This window comes from Bufo gargarizans, chromosome 3 (assembly GCF_014858855.1).
Source record: "Bufo gargarizans isolate SCDJY-AF-19 chromosome 3, ASM1485885v1, whole genome shotgun sequence".
In the NCBI taxonomy this organism is placed as follows: Eukaryota; Metazoa; Chordata; class Amphibia; order Anura; family Bufonidae; genus Bufo; species Bufo gargarizans.
Genome location: NC_058082.1, coordinates 300,963,529 through 300,978,979, shown reverse-complemented (window position 1 = coordinate 300,978,979; position 15,451 = coordinate 300,963,529). Strand labels below are relative to the sequence as shown.

The 15,451-nt window shown below is 47.0% G+C and overlaps 1 protein-coding gene across 2 annotated transcripts in view; it reads left to right on the top strand.

Moving 5' to 3' along the window:
* LOC122932497 (Fc receptor-like protein 5) overlaps positions 1-10,577 on the top strand; it is a 133,627-nt gene extending 123,050 nt beyond the window's left edge. For both annotated transcript variants that reach the window (XM_044286951.1, XM_044286950.1), the window contains 2 exons: positions 746-880; positions 10,297-10,577. In XM_044286951.1, the coding sequence (XP_044142886.1) occupies positions 746-876 (131 nt within the window). In that variant the 3' untranslated portion in view covers positions 877-880; positions 10,297-10,577. The remainder of the gene's footprint in view (positions 1-745; positions 881-10,296) is intronic.
* Positions 10,578-15,451: the final 4,874 nt, after the last annotated feature.

The window sequence follows — 15,451 nt, the reverse complement described above, 5'->3', positions numbered from 1 at the left end:
CATGTAGAATGAATAACATGTAGGGCAGAGAACATTTAGAGTGGATCATATGTAGGGTTAAGTAGATGTAGAGTGGATCATATGTAGGATTAAATACATGCTGAGTGGATCACATGTAGGACTTAGAACATGTAGAATGAATCACATGTAGGACTTAGAACATGTAGAATGAATCACATGTAGGACTTAGAACATGTAGAATGAATCACATGTAGGACTTAGAACGTGTAGAATGAATCACATGTAGGACTGATAAAATGTAGAGTGGATTACATGTAGGACTGAGAAAATGTAGAGTGGATCACATGTAGGATTGAGTAGATGTAGAGTGGATCACATGTAGGATTGAGTAGATGGAGAGTGGATGACATGTAGGAGTGGGAACATGTAGAGTGGATCACATGTAGGATTGAGAACATGTAGAGTGGATCACATGTAAGATTGAGGACATGTAGAGTGGATCACATATAGGACTGAGAACATGTAGAGTGGATCGCATGTAGGACTAGGAACATGTAGAGTGGATCACATGTAGGATTGAATAGATGTAGAGTGGATCACATGTAGGACTGGGAACATGTAGAGTGGATAACATGTAGGATTTAGAACATGTAAAGTTGATCACATGTAGGGCAGAGAACATGTAGCGTATATGACATGTAGGATTGAGAACATGTAGAGTGGATCACATGTAGTTAACGGTGGATCACTTGTAGTCTAATGGTTTTTGTCTTCCTGTTTTTAGTGCACAGTGAATCTTCCTGTTTGAGTTGCCTGGAGAAGTCATTAATCGGAGGCGCTGTGGCCCTGATTGTGACGACTTCTCCGCTCCTCATCGCCTATTTTTACATCGGACAGAACGCAAAAAAAGAATGATGATGTAAGTGTCTACATAAATGTGTATTGGTGGGAATACATAGGGGAATATGGTATATCAGAGACACCAGACGGACATCTTATATCAGAGACACCAGACGGACATCTTATATCAGAGACACCAGAAGGACATCTTATATCAGAGACACCAGGAGGCCATCTTATATCAGTGACATCAGGCTTCCATCTTATATCAGAGACACCAGGAGGCCATCTTATATCAGAGACACCAGACAGCCATCTTATATCAGTGACATCAGGCGTCCATCTTATATCAGAGACACCAGACGGACATCTTATATCAGAGACACCAGACGGACATCTTATATCAGAGACACCAGACGGACATCTTATATCAGAGACACCAGAAGGACATCTTATATCAGAGACACCAGACGGATATCTTATATCAGAGACACTAGGAGGCCATCTTATATCAGTGACATCAGGTGTCCATCTTATATCAGAGACACCAGACGGCCATCTTATATCAGAGACACCAGACGGCCATCTTATATCAGAGACACCAGACAGCCATTTATATCAGTGACACCAGGCTTCCATCTTATATCAGAGATACCAGACGGCCATCTTATATCAGAGATACCAGACGGCCATCTTATATCAGAGATACCAGACGGACATCTTATATCAGAGACACTAGGAGGCCATCTTATATCAGTGACATCAGGTGTCCATCTTATATCAGAGACACCAGGCGTCCATCTTATATCAGAGATACCAGACGGTCATCTTATATCAGAGATACCAGACGGACATCTTATATCAGAGATACCAGACGGACAGCTTATATCAGTGACATCAGGCGTCCATCTTATATCAGAGACACCAGACGGCCATCTTATATCACAGACACCAGACAGCCATCTTATATCAGTGACATCAGGCGTCCATCTTATATCAGTGACACCAGAAGGTCATCTTATATCAGTGACACCAGGAGGCCATCTTATATCAGAGACACCAGACGGCCATCTTATATCACAGACACCAGACAGCCATCTTATATCAGTGACATCAGGCGTCCATCTTATATCAGTGACACCAGAAGGTCATCTTATATCAGTGACACCAGGAGGCCATCTTATATCAGAGACACCAGACGGCCATCTTATATCACAGACACCAGACAGCCATCTTATATCAGTGACATCAGGCGTCCATCTTATATCAGTGACACCAGAAGGTCATCTTATATCAGTGACACCAGGAGGCCATCTTATATCAGAGACACCAGAAGGTCATCTTATATCAGAGATACCAGACAGCCATCTTATATCAGTGACATCAGGCGTCCATCTTATATCAGAGACACCAGACGGCCATCTTATATCACAGACACCAGACAGCCATCTTATATCAGTGACATCAGGCGTCCATCTTATATCAGTGACACCAGAAGGTCATCTTATATCAGAGATACCAGACAGCCATCTTATATCAGAGACACCAGGCGTCCATCTTATATCAGAGATACCAGACAGCCATCTTATATCAGAGATACCAGACAGCCATCTTATATCAGAGATACCAGACGGACAGCTTATATCAGTGACATCAGGCGTCCATCTTATATCAGAGACACCAGACGGCCATCTTATATCACAGACACCAGACAGCCATCTTATATCAGTGACATCAGGCGTCCATCTTATATCAGTGACACCAGAAGGTCATCTTATATCAGAGATACCAGACAGCCATCTTATATCAGTGACATCAGGCGTCCATCTTATATCAGAGACACCAGACGGCCATCTTATATCACAGACACCAGACAGCCATCTTATATCAGTGACATCAGGCGTCCATCTTATATCAGTGACACCAGAAGGTCATCTTATATCAGAGATACCAGACAGCCATCTTATATCAGAGACACCAGGAGGCCATCTTATATCAGAGACACCAGGAGGCCATTTTATATCAGAGACACCAGGCTTCCATCTTATATCAGAGATACCAGACAGCCATCCTATATCAGAAACACCAGACGGCCATCTTTTATCAGTGACACTAGAAGGACATCTTATATCAGTGACATCAGGCGTCCATCTTATATCAGCGACACCAGATGGCCATCTTATATCAGAGAGACCAGACGGCCATCTTATATCAGAGACACCAGGCGGCCATCTTTTATCAGAGACACAAGATGGCCATCTTTTATCAGAGACACCAGACGGCCATCTTATATCAGTGACATCAGGCGTCCATCTTATATCAGAGATACCAGACAGCCATCTTATATCAGAGATACCAGACAGCCATCTTATATCAGAGACACCAGGAGGCCATCTTATATCAGAGACACCAGGAGGCCATCTTATATCAGTGACATCAGGCGTCCATCTTATATCAGAGATACCAGACAGCCATCCTATATCAGAGACACCAGACGGCCATCTTATATCAGTGACACCAGGCTTCCATCTTATATCAGAGAGACCAGACGGCCATCCTATATCAGAGACACCAGACGGCCATCTTATATCAGAGACACCAGACGGCCATCTTTTATTAGTGACACCAGAAGGACATCTTATATCAGTGACATCAGGCGTCCATCTTATATCAGAGATACCAGAAGGACATCTTATATCAGCGACACCAGATGGCCATCTTTTATCAGAGACACCAGATGGCCATCTTTTATCAGAGACACCAGGAGGCCATCTTATAGCAGAGATACCAGGAGGCCATCTTATATCAGTGACATCAGGCAGCCATCTTCAATCAGTGACACCAGGCGGCCATCTTATATCATTGACACCAGGCAGCCATCTTATATCAGTGACAACAGGTGGCCATTTTATATCAATGACAACAGGTGGCCATTTTATATCAGTAACACCAGGTGGCCATTTTATTTCAGTGACACCTGGCGACCATCTTATATCAAAGACACCAGGCTGGACTAAGGGGAGGGTCTATGCAAATATACCAGACATTAGGGAGGTTTAAGTGGATTAAGGTGGGCTTAACATGTCTTCTAAGTGGTCATTCTATTTTTGGGAGGTAACGGCATCATCAACAAAGCTGCTAAAAAGCCCTCAAGTCCTGATGGTGAGATACATGTGGCTAGGATGTGGGCAATATGGCAGCTCAGTCCCAGGGGACTTACTGATAAGGGGCAAATTATTGTGTAATGGTAGGAGTCAACACCTGGAGGAGCTGACAATGTAATATTAGAAGATCTGATCTGGGGTGACAGTGTGTGATCAAGGGTAATTGTGGCTGATCCGGGGTAATTGTGCATGCCTCCAGGGTAATTGTGCCTGCTCCAGGTTAAATGTGCCTGCTCCAGGGTGATTGTGCCTGCTCCAGGGTGATTGTGCCTGCTCCAGGGGGATTGTGCCTGCTCCAGGGTAATTGTGCCTGATCCGGGGTAATTGTGCCCGCTCCAGGGTAAATGTGCCTGATCCAGGGTAATTGTGCCTGCTCCAGGGTGATTGTGCCTGCTCCAGTGTAATTGTGCCTGATCCAGTGTAATTGTACCTGATCCAGGGTAATTGTGCCTGATCCAGGGTAATTGTACCTGATCCAGGGTGATTGTACCTGTCTTGAGGTAATTGTGCCTGATCCAGGGTGATTGTGCCTGATCCGGTGTGATTGTGCCTGATCCGGGGTTTTTGTGCCTGGTCCAGGGGTGATTGTGCCTGATCCAGAGGTGATTGTGCCTGATCCAGGGGGAATTGTACCTGATCCAGGGTGATTGTGCCTGATCCAGGGGGTAATTGCACCTGATCCAGGGTGATTGTGCCTGATCCAGGGTAATTGTGCCTGATCCAGGGTGATTGTGCCTGATCCAGGGTAATTGTGCCTGATCCAGGGTGATTGCACCTGATCCAGGGTGATTGTGCCTGATCCAGGGTGATTGTGCCTGATCCAGGGTGATTGTGCCTGATCCAGGGTGATTGTACCTGTTTTGAGGTAATTGTGCCTGATCCAGGGTAATTGTACCTGATCCAGGGTGATTGTACCTGATCCAGGGTAATTGAGCCTGATCCAGGGTGATTGTGCCTGATCCGGTGTGATTGTGCCTGATCCAGGGTAATTGAGCCTGATCCAGGGGTGATTGTACCTGTTTTGAGGTAATTGTGCCTGATCCAGGGTGATTGTACCTGATCCAGGGGTGATTGTGCCTGATCCAGGGGTAATTGTACCTGATCCAGGGTGATTGTGCCTGATCCGGGGTGATTGTGCCTGATCCAGGGTGATTGTGTCTGATCCAGGGATATTGTGCCTGATCCAGAGTGATTGTTCCTGATCCAGGGTGATTGTACCTGTTTTGAGGTAATTGTGCCTGATCCAGGGTAATTGTACCTGATCCAGGGTAATTGTACCTGATCCAGGGTAATTGAGCCTGATCCAGGGTGATTGTGCCTGATCCGGTGTGATTGTGCCTGATCCAGGGTAATTGTGCCTGATCCAGGGTGATTGCACCTGTTTTGAGGTAATTGTGCCTGATCCAGGGTAATTGTACCTGATCCAGGGTAATAGAGCCTGATCCAGGGTGATTGTGCCTGATCCAGGGTGATTGTACCTGTTTTGAGGTAATTGTGCCTGATCTAGGGTGATTGTGCCTGATCCAGGGTGATTGTGCCTGATCCAGGGTGATTGTACCTGTTTTGAGGTAATTGTGCCTGATCCAGGGTGATTGTACCTGTTTTGAGGTAATTGTGCCTGATCTAGGGTAATTGTGCCTGATCCAGGGTGATTGTGCCTGATCCAGGGTGATTGTACCTGTTTTGAGGTAATTGTGCCTGATCCAGGGTAATTGTACCTGATCCAGGGTAATTGAGCCTGATCCAGGGTGATTGTGCCTGATCCGGTGTGATTGTGCCTGATCCAGGGTAATTGAGCCTGATCTTGGGGTGATTGTACCTGTTTTGAGGTAATTGTGCCTGATCCAGGGTGATTGTACCTGATCCAGGGGTGATTGTGCCTGATCCAGGGGTAATTGTACCTGATCCAGGGGTAACTGTACCTGATCCAGGGTGATTGTACCTGATCCGGGGTGATTGTGCCTGATCCAGGGTGATTGTATCTGATCCAGGGATATTGTGCCTGATCTAGGGTGATTGTTCCTGATCCAGGTTGATTGTACCTGTTTTGAGGTAATTGTGCCTGATCCAGGGTAATTGTACCTGATCCAGGTTAATTGAGCCTGATCCAGGGTGATTGTGCCTGATCCGGTGTGATTGTGCCTGATCCAGGGTAATTGTGCCTGATCCAGGGTGATTGTACCTGTTTTGAGGTAATTTTGCCTGATCCAGGGTAATTGTACCTGATCCAGGGTAATTGAGCCTGATCCAGGGTGATTGTGCCTGATTCAGGGTGATTGTGCCTGATCCAAGGTGATTGTGCCTGATCCAGGGTGATTGTACCTGTTTTGAGGTAATTGTGCCTGATCTAGGGTGATTGTGCCTGATCTGGTGTGATTGTGCCTGATCCAGGATGATTGTACCTGTTTTGAGGTAATTGTGCCTGATCCAGGGTAATTGTACCTGATCCAGGGTAATTGAGCCTGATCCAGGGTGATGGAGCCTGAGCCAGGGTGATGGAGCCTGATCCAGGGTGATGGAGCCTGATCCAGGGTGATGGAGCCTGATCCAGGGTGATTGTGCCTGATCCAGGGTGATTGTGCCTGATCCAGGGTGATTGTACTGTTTTGAGGTAATTGTGCCTGATCCAGGGTAATTGTACCTGATCCATGTTAATTGAGCCTGATCCAGGGTGATTGTGCCTGATCCGGTGTGATTGTGCCTGATCCAGGGTAATTGTGCCTGATCCAGGGTGATTGTACCTGTTTTTAGGTAATTGTGCCTGATCCAGGGTAATTGTACCTGATCCAGGGTAATTGAGCCTGATCCAGGGTGATTGTGCCTGATCCGGTGTGATTGTGCCTGATCCAGGGTAATTGTGCCTGATCCGGTGTGATTGTGCCTGATCCAGGGTAATTGTGCCTGATCCAGGGTGATTGTACCTGTTTTGAGGTAATTGTGCCTGATCCAGGGTAATTGTACCTGATCCAGGGTAATTGAGCCTGATCCAGGGTGATTGTGCCTGATCCAGGGTGATTGTGCCTGATCCAGGGTGATTGTACCTGTTTTGAGGTAATTGTGCCTGATCTAGGGTGATTGTGCCTGATCTGGTGTGATTGTGCCTGATCCAGGATGATTGTACCTGTTTTGAGGTAATTGTGCCTGATCCAGGGTAATTGTACCTGATCCAGGGTAATTGAGCCTGATCCAGGGTGATGGAGCCTGATCCAGGGTGATGGAGCCTGATCCAGGGTGATGGAGCCTGATCCAGGGTGATGGAGCCTGATCCAGGGTGATGGAGCCTGATCCAGGGTGATTGTGCCTGATCCAGGGTGATTGTGCCTGATCCAGGGCGATTGTACCTGTTTTGAGGTAATTGTGCCTGATCCAGGGTAATTGTACCTGATCCAGGTTAATTGAGCCTGATCCAGGGTGATTGTGCCTGATCCGGTGTGATTGTGCCTCATCCAGGGTAATTGTGCCTGATCCAGGGTGATTGTACCTGTTTTGAGGTAATTGTGCCTGATCCAAGGTAATTGTACCTGATCCAAAGTAATTGAGCCTGATCCAGGGTGATTGTGCCTGATCCGGTATGATTGTGCCTGATCCAGTGGGATTGTGCCTGATCCAGGGTAATTATGCCTGATCCAGGGTGATTGTACCTGTGTTGAGGTAATTGTGCCTGATCCAGGGTAATTGTGCCTGATCCAGGGTAATTGAGCCTGATCCAGGGTAATTGTACCTGATCCAGTGTAATTGTGCCTGATCCAGTGTAATTGTGCCTGATCCAGGGTGATTGTGCCTGATCCAGGGTGATTGTGCCTGATCCAGGGTGATTGTGCCTGATCCAGGGTGATTGTACCTGATCCAGGGTGATTGTACCTGATCCAGGGTGATTGTGCCTGATCCAGGGTGATTGTGCCTGATCCAGGGTGATTGTGCCTGATCCAGGGTGATTGTGCCTGATCCAGGGTGATTGTGCCTGATCCAGGGTGATTGTGCCTGATCCAGGGTGATTGTGCCTGATCCAGGGTGATTGTGCCTGATCCAGGGTGATTGTACCTGATCCAGGGGTGATTGTGCCTGATCCAGGGGTAATTGTACCTGGTCCAGGGGTAATTGTACCTGATCCAGGGTGATTGTACCTGATCCGGGGTGATTGTGCCTGATCCAGGGTGATTGTGTCTGATCCAGGGATATTGTGCCTGATCCAGGGTGATTGTTCCTGATCCAGGGTGATTGTACCTGTTTTGAGGTAATTGTGCCTGATCCAGGGTAATTGTACCTGATCCAGGTTAATTGAGCCTGATCCAGGGTGATTGTGCCTGATCCGGTGTGATTGTGCCTGATCCAGGGTAATTGTGCCTGATCCAGGGTGATTGTACCTGTTTTGAGGTAATTGTGCCTGATCCAGGGTAATTGTACTTGATCCAGGGTAATTGAGCCTGATCCACGGTGATTGTGCCTGATTCAGGGTGATTGTGCCTGATCCAGGGTGATTGTGCCTGATCCAGGGTGATTGTACCTGTTTTGAGGTAATTGTGCCTGATCTAGGGTGATTGTGCCTGATCTGGTGTGATTGTGCCTGATCCAGGATGATTGTACCTGTTTTGAGGTAATTGTGCCTGTTTCAGGGTAATTGTACCTGATCCAGGGTAATTGAGCCTGATCCAGGGTGATGGAGCCTGAGCCAGGGTGATGGAGCCTGATCCAGGGTGATGGAGCCTGATCCAGGGTGATGGAGCCTGATCCAGGGTGATTGTGCCTGATCCAGGGTGATTGTGCCTGATCCAGGGTGATTGTACCTGTTTTGAGGTAATTGTGCCTGATCCAGGGTAATTGTGCCTGATCCAGGGTGATTGTACCTGTTTTGAGGTAATTGTGCCTGATCCAGGGTAATTGTACCTGATCCAGGTTAATTGAGCCTGATCCAGGGTGATTGTGCCTGATCCAGTGTGATTGTGCCTGATCCAGGGTAATTGTGCCTGATCCAGGGTGATTGTACCTGTTTTGAGGTAATTGTGCCTGATCCAGGGTAATTGTACCTGATCCAGGGTAATTGAGCCTGATCCAGGGTGATTGTGCCTGATCCGGTGTGATTGTGCCTGATCCAGGGTAATTGTGCCTGATCCAGGGTGATTGTACCTGTTTTGAGGTAATTGTGCCTGATCCAGGGTAATTGTACCTGATCCAGGGTAGTTGAGCCTGATCCAGGGTGATTGTGCCTGATCCAGGGTGATTGTGCCTGATCCAGGGTGATTGTACCTGTTTTGAGGTAATTGTGCCTGATCTAGGGTGATTGTGCCTGATCTGGTGTGATTGTGCCTGATCCAGGATGATTGTACCTGTTTTGAGGTAATTGTGCCTGATCCAGGGTAATTGTACCTGATCCAGGGTAATTGAGCCTGATCCAGGGTGATGGAGCCTGATCCAGGGTGATGGAGCCTGATCCAGGGTGATGGAGCCTGATCCAGGGTGATGGAGCCTGATCCAGGGTGATTGTGCCTGATCCAGGGTGATTGTGCCTGATCCAGGGCGATTGTACCTGTTTTGAGGTAATTGTGCCTGATCCAGGGTAATTGTGCCTGATCCAGGGTGATTGTACCTGTTTTGAGGTAATTGTGCCTGATCCAAGGTAATTGTACCTGATCCAAAGTAATTGAGCCTGATCCAGGGTGATTGTGCCTGATCCGGTATGATTGTGCCTGATCCAGTGGGATTGTACTGGATCCAGGGTAATTATGCCTGATCCAGGGTGATTGTACCTGTGTTGAGGTAATTGTGCCTGATCCAGGGTAATTGTGCCTGATCCAGGGTAATTGAGCCTGATCCAGGGTAATTGTACCTGATCCAGTGTAATTGTGCCTGATCCAGGGTGATTGTGCCTGATCCAGGGTGATTGTTCCTGATCCAGGGTGATTGTGCCTGATCCAGGGTGATTGTACCTGATCCAGGGTGATTGTACCTGATCCAGGGTGATTGTGCCTGATCCAGGGTGACTGTGCCTGATCCAGGGTGATTGTGCCTGATCCAGGGTGATTGTACCTGATCCAGCGTAATTGTGCCTGATCCGGGGTGATTGTGCCTGATGCAGCGTAATTGTGCCTGATCCAGGGGTAATTGTACCTGATCCAGGGTAATTGTGCCTGATCCGGGGTGATTGTGCCTGATCCAGGGTGATTGTACCTGATCCGGGGTAATTGTGCCTGACCCAGGGTAATTGTGCCTGATCCGGGGTGATTGTACCTGTTTTGAGGTAATTGTGTCTGATCTTCGGTGATTGTCCCATTCCTTCTATAAAAGCCCTGTTTCTCACAATGTGTCCTCTGTCCTCATGTCTCATTTTGAATAGGCTTCTTCCTCGCCACGTTCTTGAATATGAACGGTGACCAGAAGACAAGATTGATTGCTCCAGGCCAGAGCAAGCATTTGAACAAAGCTCATGTCCCTCACCATGTTGTCGTTTGGACAGAACTGTCCTGGTCAGAAGCTTCTGACCACCTGAGGTTGTACAGACCACTCCGACTTGAAGCCAATGACTCTTCTACAGTGCGGCCTGTTTCTCAGGTCTGGTCATTCTGCTCAGGGTGATGTCAGTGGTTATGACGCTCAATAAACTTATTATACACTTTACATTTTGTCTCAGAAATTTTTATTATGTGACAAATGCTCCTTCTAAAATCCAGCTCTGGATGTGACTAGAGTATAAGATGCTGGCAGCAGGTAGGTGTGCCAGTGAGTGAGGAGAACATGTTCCCTGCAACATGGCCAAACCGCACCTGCCAAACAGAACATAATAATATACCCATAGAAAACAGGGCCGTAAAGGGAGCAGAAGGCAGAGCTATAGGGGGAGCAAAAAACATAAAGGCAGTGATCACAGGGCACGATATACAAGAGAGCCACAGAGGGTGTGAAAGACTGCCCCACAGCGGGCACAGAGACAGAGCCATCCAGAATGGTGTCCACGTCCACTTCTACGCAAATCCACCAAAAAAGGTATCACTAATAAGATGACTCTGCTGACCGCGGCTCTAATCCTAATGAGATGACTCTGCTGACCGCGGCTCTAATCCTAATGAGATGACTCTGCTGACCGCGGCTCTAATCCTAATGAGATGACTCTGCTGACCCCACCTCTAATCCTAATGAGATGACTCTGCTGACCCCACCTCTAATGATAATGAGATGACTCTGCTGACCCCACCTCTAATGATAATGAGATGACTCTGCTGACCGCGGCTCTAACCCACGTTGCCTTTCCTTTGCGGGGGTGGAACATGTCCGTCCTATCCCTCGGGGAGGGGACCGGCATCGCCTACTACTGCAGAGGGAGGCGAGGTGGATTATTCAGACAGGTGCAATGGGTCCAGCAGGCATGAATGACAGAAATGACATGTCTGTCTTTCTGTAAGTAACAACTTGCTCTATGAATTGGCATCTGCATTCATATGTTTTTGTTCCTTCATGCTTAGCTATATGTCGGCTTTTATTTTTATAACTTTCTTTGTATTTGTATTCATCTTTTATTAACTCCACTATGTATCTCCGTGCTTTCTATGCAATATTTGATCCCTCTATCCACATAATGTATGGATGCATTTGCGTTTTCAATTATACCACTATCATGCGCTGTCACCCCTTGAATATGGGGATCTAATGTATATCGTCTTAATATATGTCTCCTCTATGTATCCGGGCCTCTGCATACATCTCCCATGGTGCGGGGGTGTATGCAGATGAATATATTAAATTGTATATTTGTGTTGCTATTTCGATTGTACCTTAACGTCACTGCTGTGCGCTTGTTTTTATATGTCATTATTCTCAGGGGCGAACAGCTGTGGATGACGGCGTCGGCCGTGCCCTGTCCGCCTCTATATAAAACGCACTTGCGTCATGACGTATTGAGCGGCCTGAGGAAGCGCGACCCCACGCGCGAAACGGCCGTCGCCGCCTGCAACAGTGTATCCGCCCCTGGACCCACATGTATCCTCTTCTAAGGAAGCCACAATAAAGGTTACTGATTTTTATCCTGGTGAGTGCCGCAACGCTATTATTTTCTTCTCCTTCAAAGACTTACTTTTACTTGATGTCACTTTTTGTTGCTGAGCACCGCTCATTGGACTCTTTACACCGCATGCAATTTGCCGACAGCGGCGATATTTGTGGGGGCAGTGCCGCCATATTTTCTCTTTTCTCCCTTGCCTGACTCTAATCCTAATGAGATGACTCTGCTGACCCCACCTCTAATGATAATGAGATGACTCTGCTGACCCCACCTCTAATGATAATGAGATGACTCTGCTGACCGCGGCTCTAATGATAATGAGATGACTCTGCTGACCCCACCTCTAATGATAATGAGATGACTCTGCTGACCCCATCTCTAATGCTAATGAGATGACTCTGCTGACCCCACCTCTAATGATAATGAGATGACTCTGCTGACCCCATCTCTAATGATAATGAGATGACTCTGCTGACCCCACCTCTAATGATAATGAGATGACTCTGCTGACCCCACCTCCAATCCTAATGAGATGACTCTGCTGCCTGTCCTCTAAGAATAATAAAATGACTTTGTTGACCTCTCCCTCTAATGATAATGATATGACTGCTGACTCCACCTCTAATAATAATATGGTGAGTCTAGTAACCTCTCCCTCTAATGATAATGAGATGACTGCTCACCCTACCTCTAATGATAATGAGATGAGTCTACTAACCTCTCCCTCTAATGATAATGAGATGACTGCTCACCCTACCTCTAATGATAATAAGATGAGTCTACTAACCTCTTCCTCTAATGATAATGAGATGACTCCTCACCCTACCTCTAATGATAATGAGATGAGTCTACTAACCTCTCCCTCTAATGATAATGAGATGACTGCTCACCCTACCTCTAATGATAATAAGATGAGTCTACTAACCTCTCCCTCTAATGATAATGAGATGACTGCTCACCCTACCTCTAATGATAATGAGATGAGTCTACTAACCTCTCCCTCTAATGATAATGAGATGACTGCTGACCCTACCTCTAATGATAATAAGATGAGTCTACTAACCTCTCCCTCTAATGATAATGAGATGACTGCTCACCCTACCTCTAATGATAATAAGATGAGTCTACTAACCTCTCCCTCTAATGATAATGAGATGACTGCTCACCCTACCTCTAATGATAATGAGATGAGTCTACTAACCTCTACCTCTAATGATAATGAGATGAGTCGGTTGTGGTGAAGCAGTCACAGACCATTTGAGACATGATTGCACCTACCGCAGTTTGTCTTCTAGCCATGATAAAAAGGAAACTAATTCTTGGCTTAATATCGAACGGTCTTACAAGTGTGGAGGTGCACAATGGCCACCATGTAGTGTAAAACCAACAGTGGTAATTAACGATGGACGCATGCGCAGTGACACCAGAGGAGCGCGTGCGAGTACAGGCACAGCTCTGAACACGGGTAGGTTTGTGTGAACGCTGCTTCAGTCCACAGGCCTTTCCAAATGAAACCTTCAGAAAACCAATAATCAAATAGCTAAAACTGCTAAATCGTGGGATCCACGGGCGCTGCCACTGACTGGAGTACAAGCAGGATGACTAAATAGGGAATGAAATTTATTGGTAAAAATGCATTTTTAGGTGGGTCCAACCTCATCCTTGGGATTTGCAGACCATCAACTTGAATCCATATTTGGATGTCCTCAATGCCGAGTAATCCAGGCAGATACTCACCCATCATGTAACACCATCAGGGAGGCATCTGATTGGCTCCAAATTTATTTTGTAACAGTACAACTACCACCAACATCCAGCCAATGTCATTAAGGACTTCAGGAGACCTGGAAGTGATGACACGACTGCAGGGAGTGACCGACTATCTTAGAATTAAACCATCCAGGCTCAACCAAACCTTGCAAATAAAACCATAACACTTTTTGTGCAGAATTGTGGGGTGGCCACAGCTTCATTTACCCACATCTGACAATGTGAGCCCTGAAAACAGTCATTTTCGTGGCCACCCGACGGCTTAGGGAGGGTGGGCAGGGACTGGTGGCCCTCCCCCACCTGTTTCCTACCCCTTTAATATATGCTTCCTCTGATGCCCGTTCCGGTGGGCATGCAGGGGTTAATATAGGGTTCCGGTTAGGAGAGTGGGCGGTCAGCCGGGAGGGCATATATGCCACTGTCCCGCCTTCCCTCTTCCTCTTGTAGCGGAAGCGCTTTGTCCCTCCCTCCCTCCCCTGTAAGTTGATAGTTTGGTTCTTGGTTCGGATGGTGTGCTCAGAAGTGATTCTGGGGAACGGTTATAGAGGCAAGGTGCCTCTTTGGAATGTTTAAAGTCACAGCTGGCGGCTAGTTATTGCAGCGTAAAGGTGTTGGAGGAAAAATGGGCGGATCCGCCCGCTGGGAGACCAGCGGCTGGCGGAGAGCACGGTTCAAGGTTATAGTTTTGCCGTTTGAATAAAGCTGTGGCCGATTACCACCCAACAAAATAAAAGGTTAAAAGTTGAACGGTGTCAGTGTCGTTATTGAAGGGGTTAGTTGGGGTTGGTATGCGGGGCTAGAGGAAGGTTTGGAGTTCCCCTTCCCATTCCTTATGGTGCCAACAGTCCACGCAACCCAACTTTCTGTTTTCCAAAGACATATAACCTCCTGTTATGCCGACCGCATGGAGGATCTTCCACTTGTTTCAGGGCTACCTTCTGCCACGGACGATACCGAGTAGCCCTACTCCGTGCTCCGACCACCCCCACAAAAAAGAGCCAAAGCTCCCTCCAGACCATCCTGCAAACCTGATATAAATACGTTGTTACCTATATCATTTAAATGTACCCCTCCGCTCTCCTCTGTGATATATGAATGACCCACGATCAAGGTCTGAGGGCAGGGGGGAATCTAGAAAAAAAAAAAAACATACCATGTAAAGAAAAATTAAGACAAAACTAAGTCCTGCCGGATGTAAGACCTGAAACAGTTTGAGCTCCATCTACCAACCCTCTTAACTGCCTCATCCCCGATGCCCAAAGCATCCACCTCAGTTGCTGCACCTATCTGAAATGAATGGGTCCCAAACTCAATAGGATCCAGAACCAACAAACTTAAGCAGGCCCGAAAAATTTCGCCTCAAATTGAAAACGCGTCAACGGAGACCCGTTTGCGTGTACCAAAAATTGTTCACTCATTATTCTACATGCAAAAAATTCCCCAACCACATTATATGGGCAAAATTCCCCACCCACTGCTCTGATAGACAACCAAGTGCCACGACCTACCTGATCCGTTTTCGACCTGCGGACACAAAGTTTTACCACACTTGGAGCAATCAATTCCCCAACCCTCAACGCCCCAAAAAAGGCAAGAACAAAAGCTGTATTGAACAATCTTACCTCATAAATGTCCTTACAGACTGACCCCACATTTTTTGCTTGAAACTGACCCCAGAAAGGCATTTCGAAACTGCAGCCCCCGACATACCTGCCTCCTGTAAACT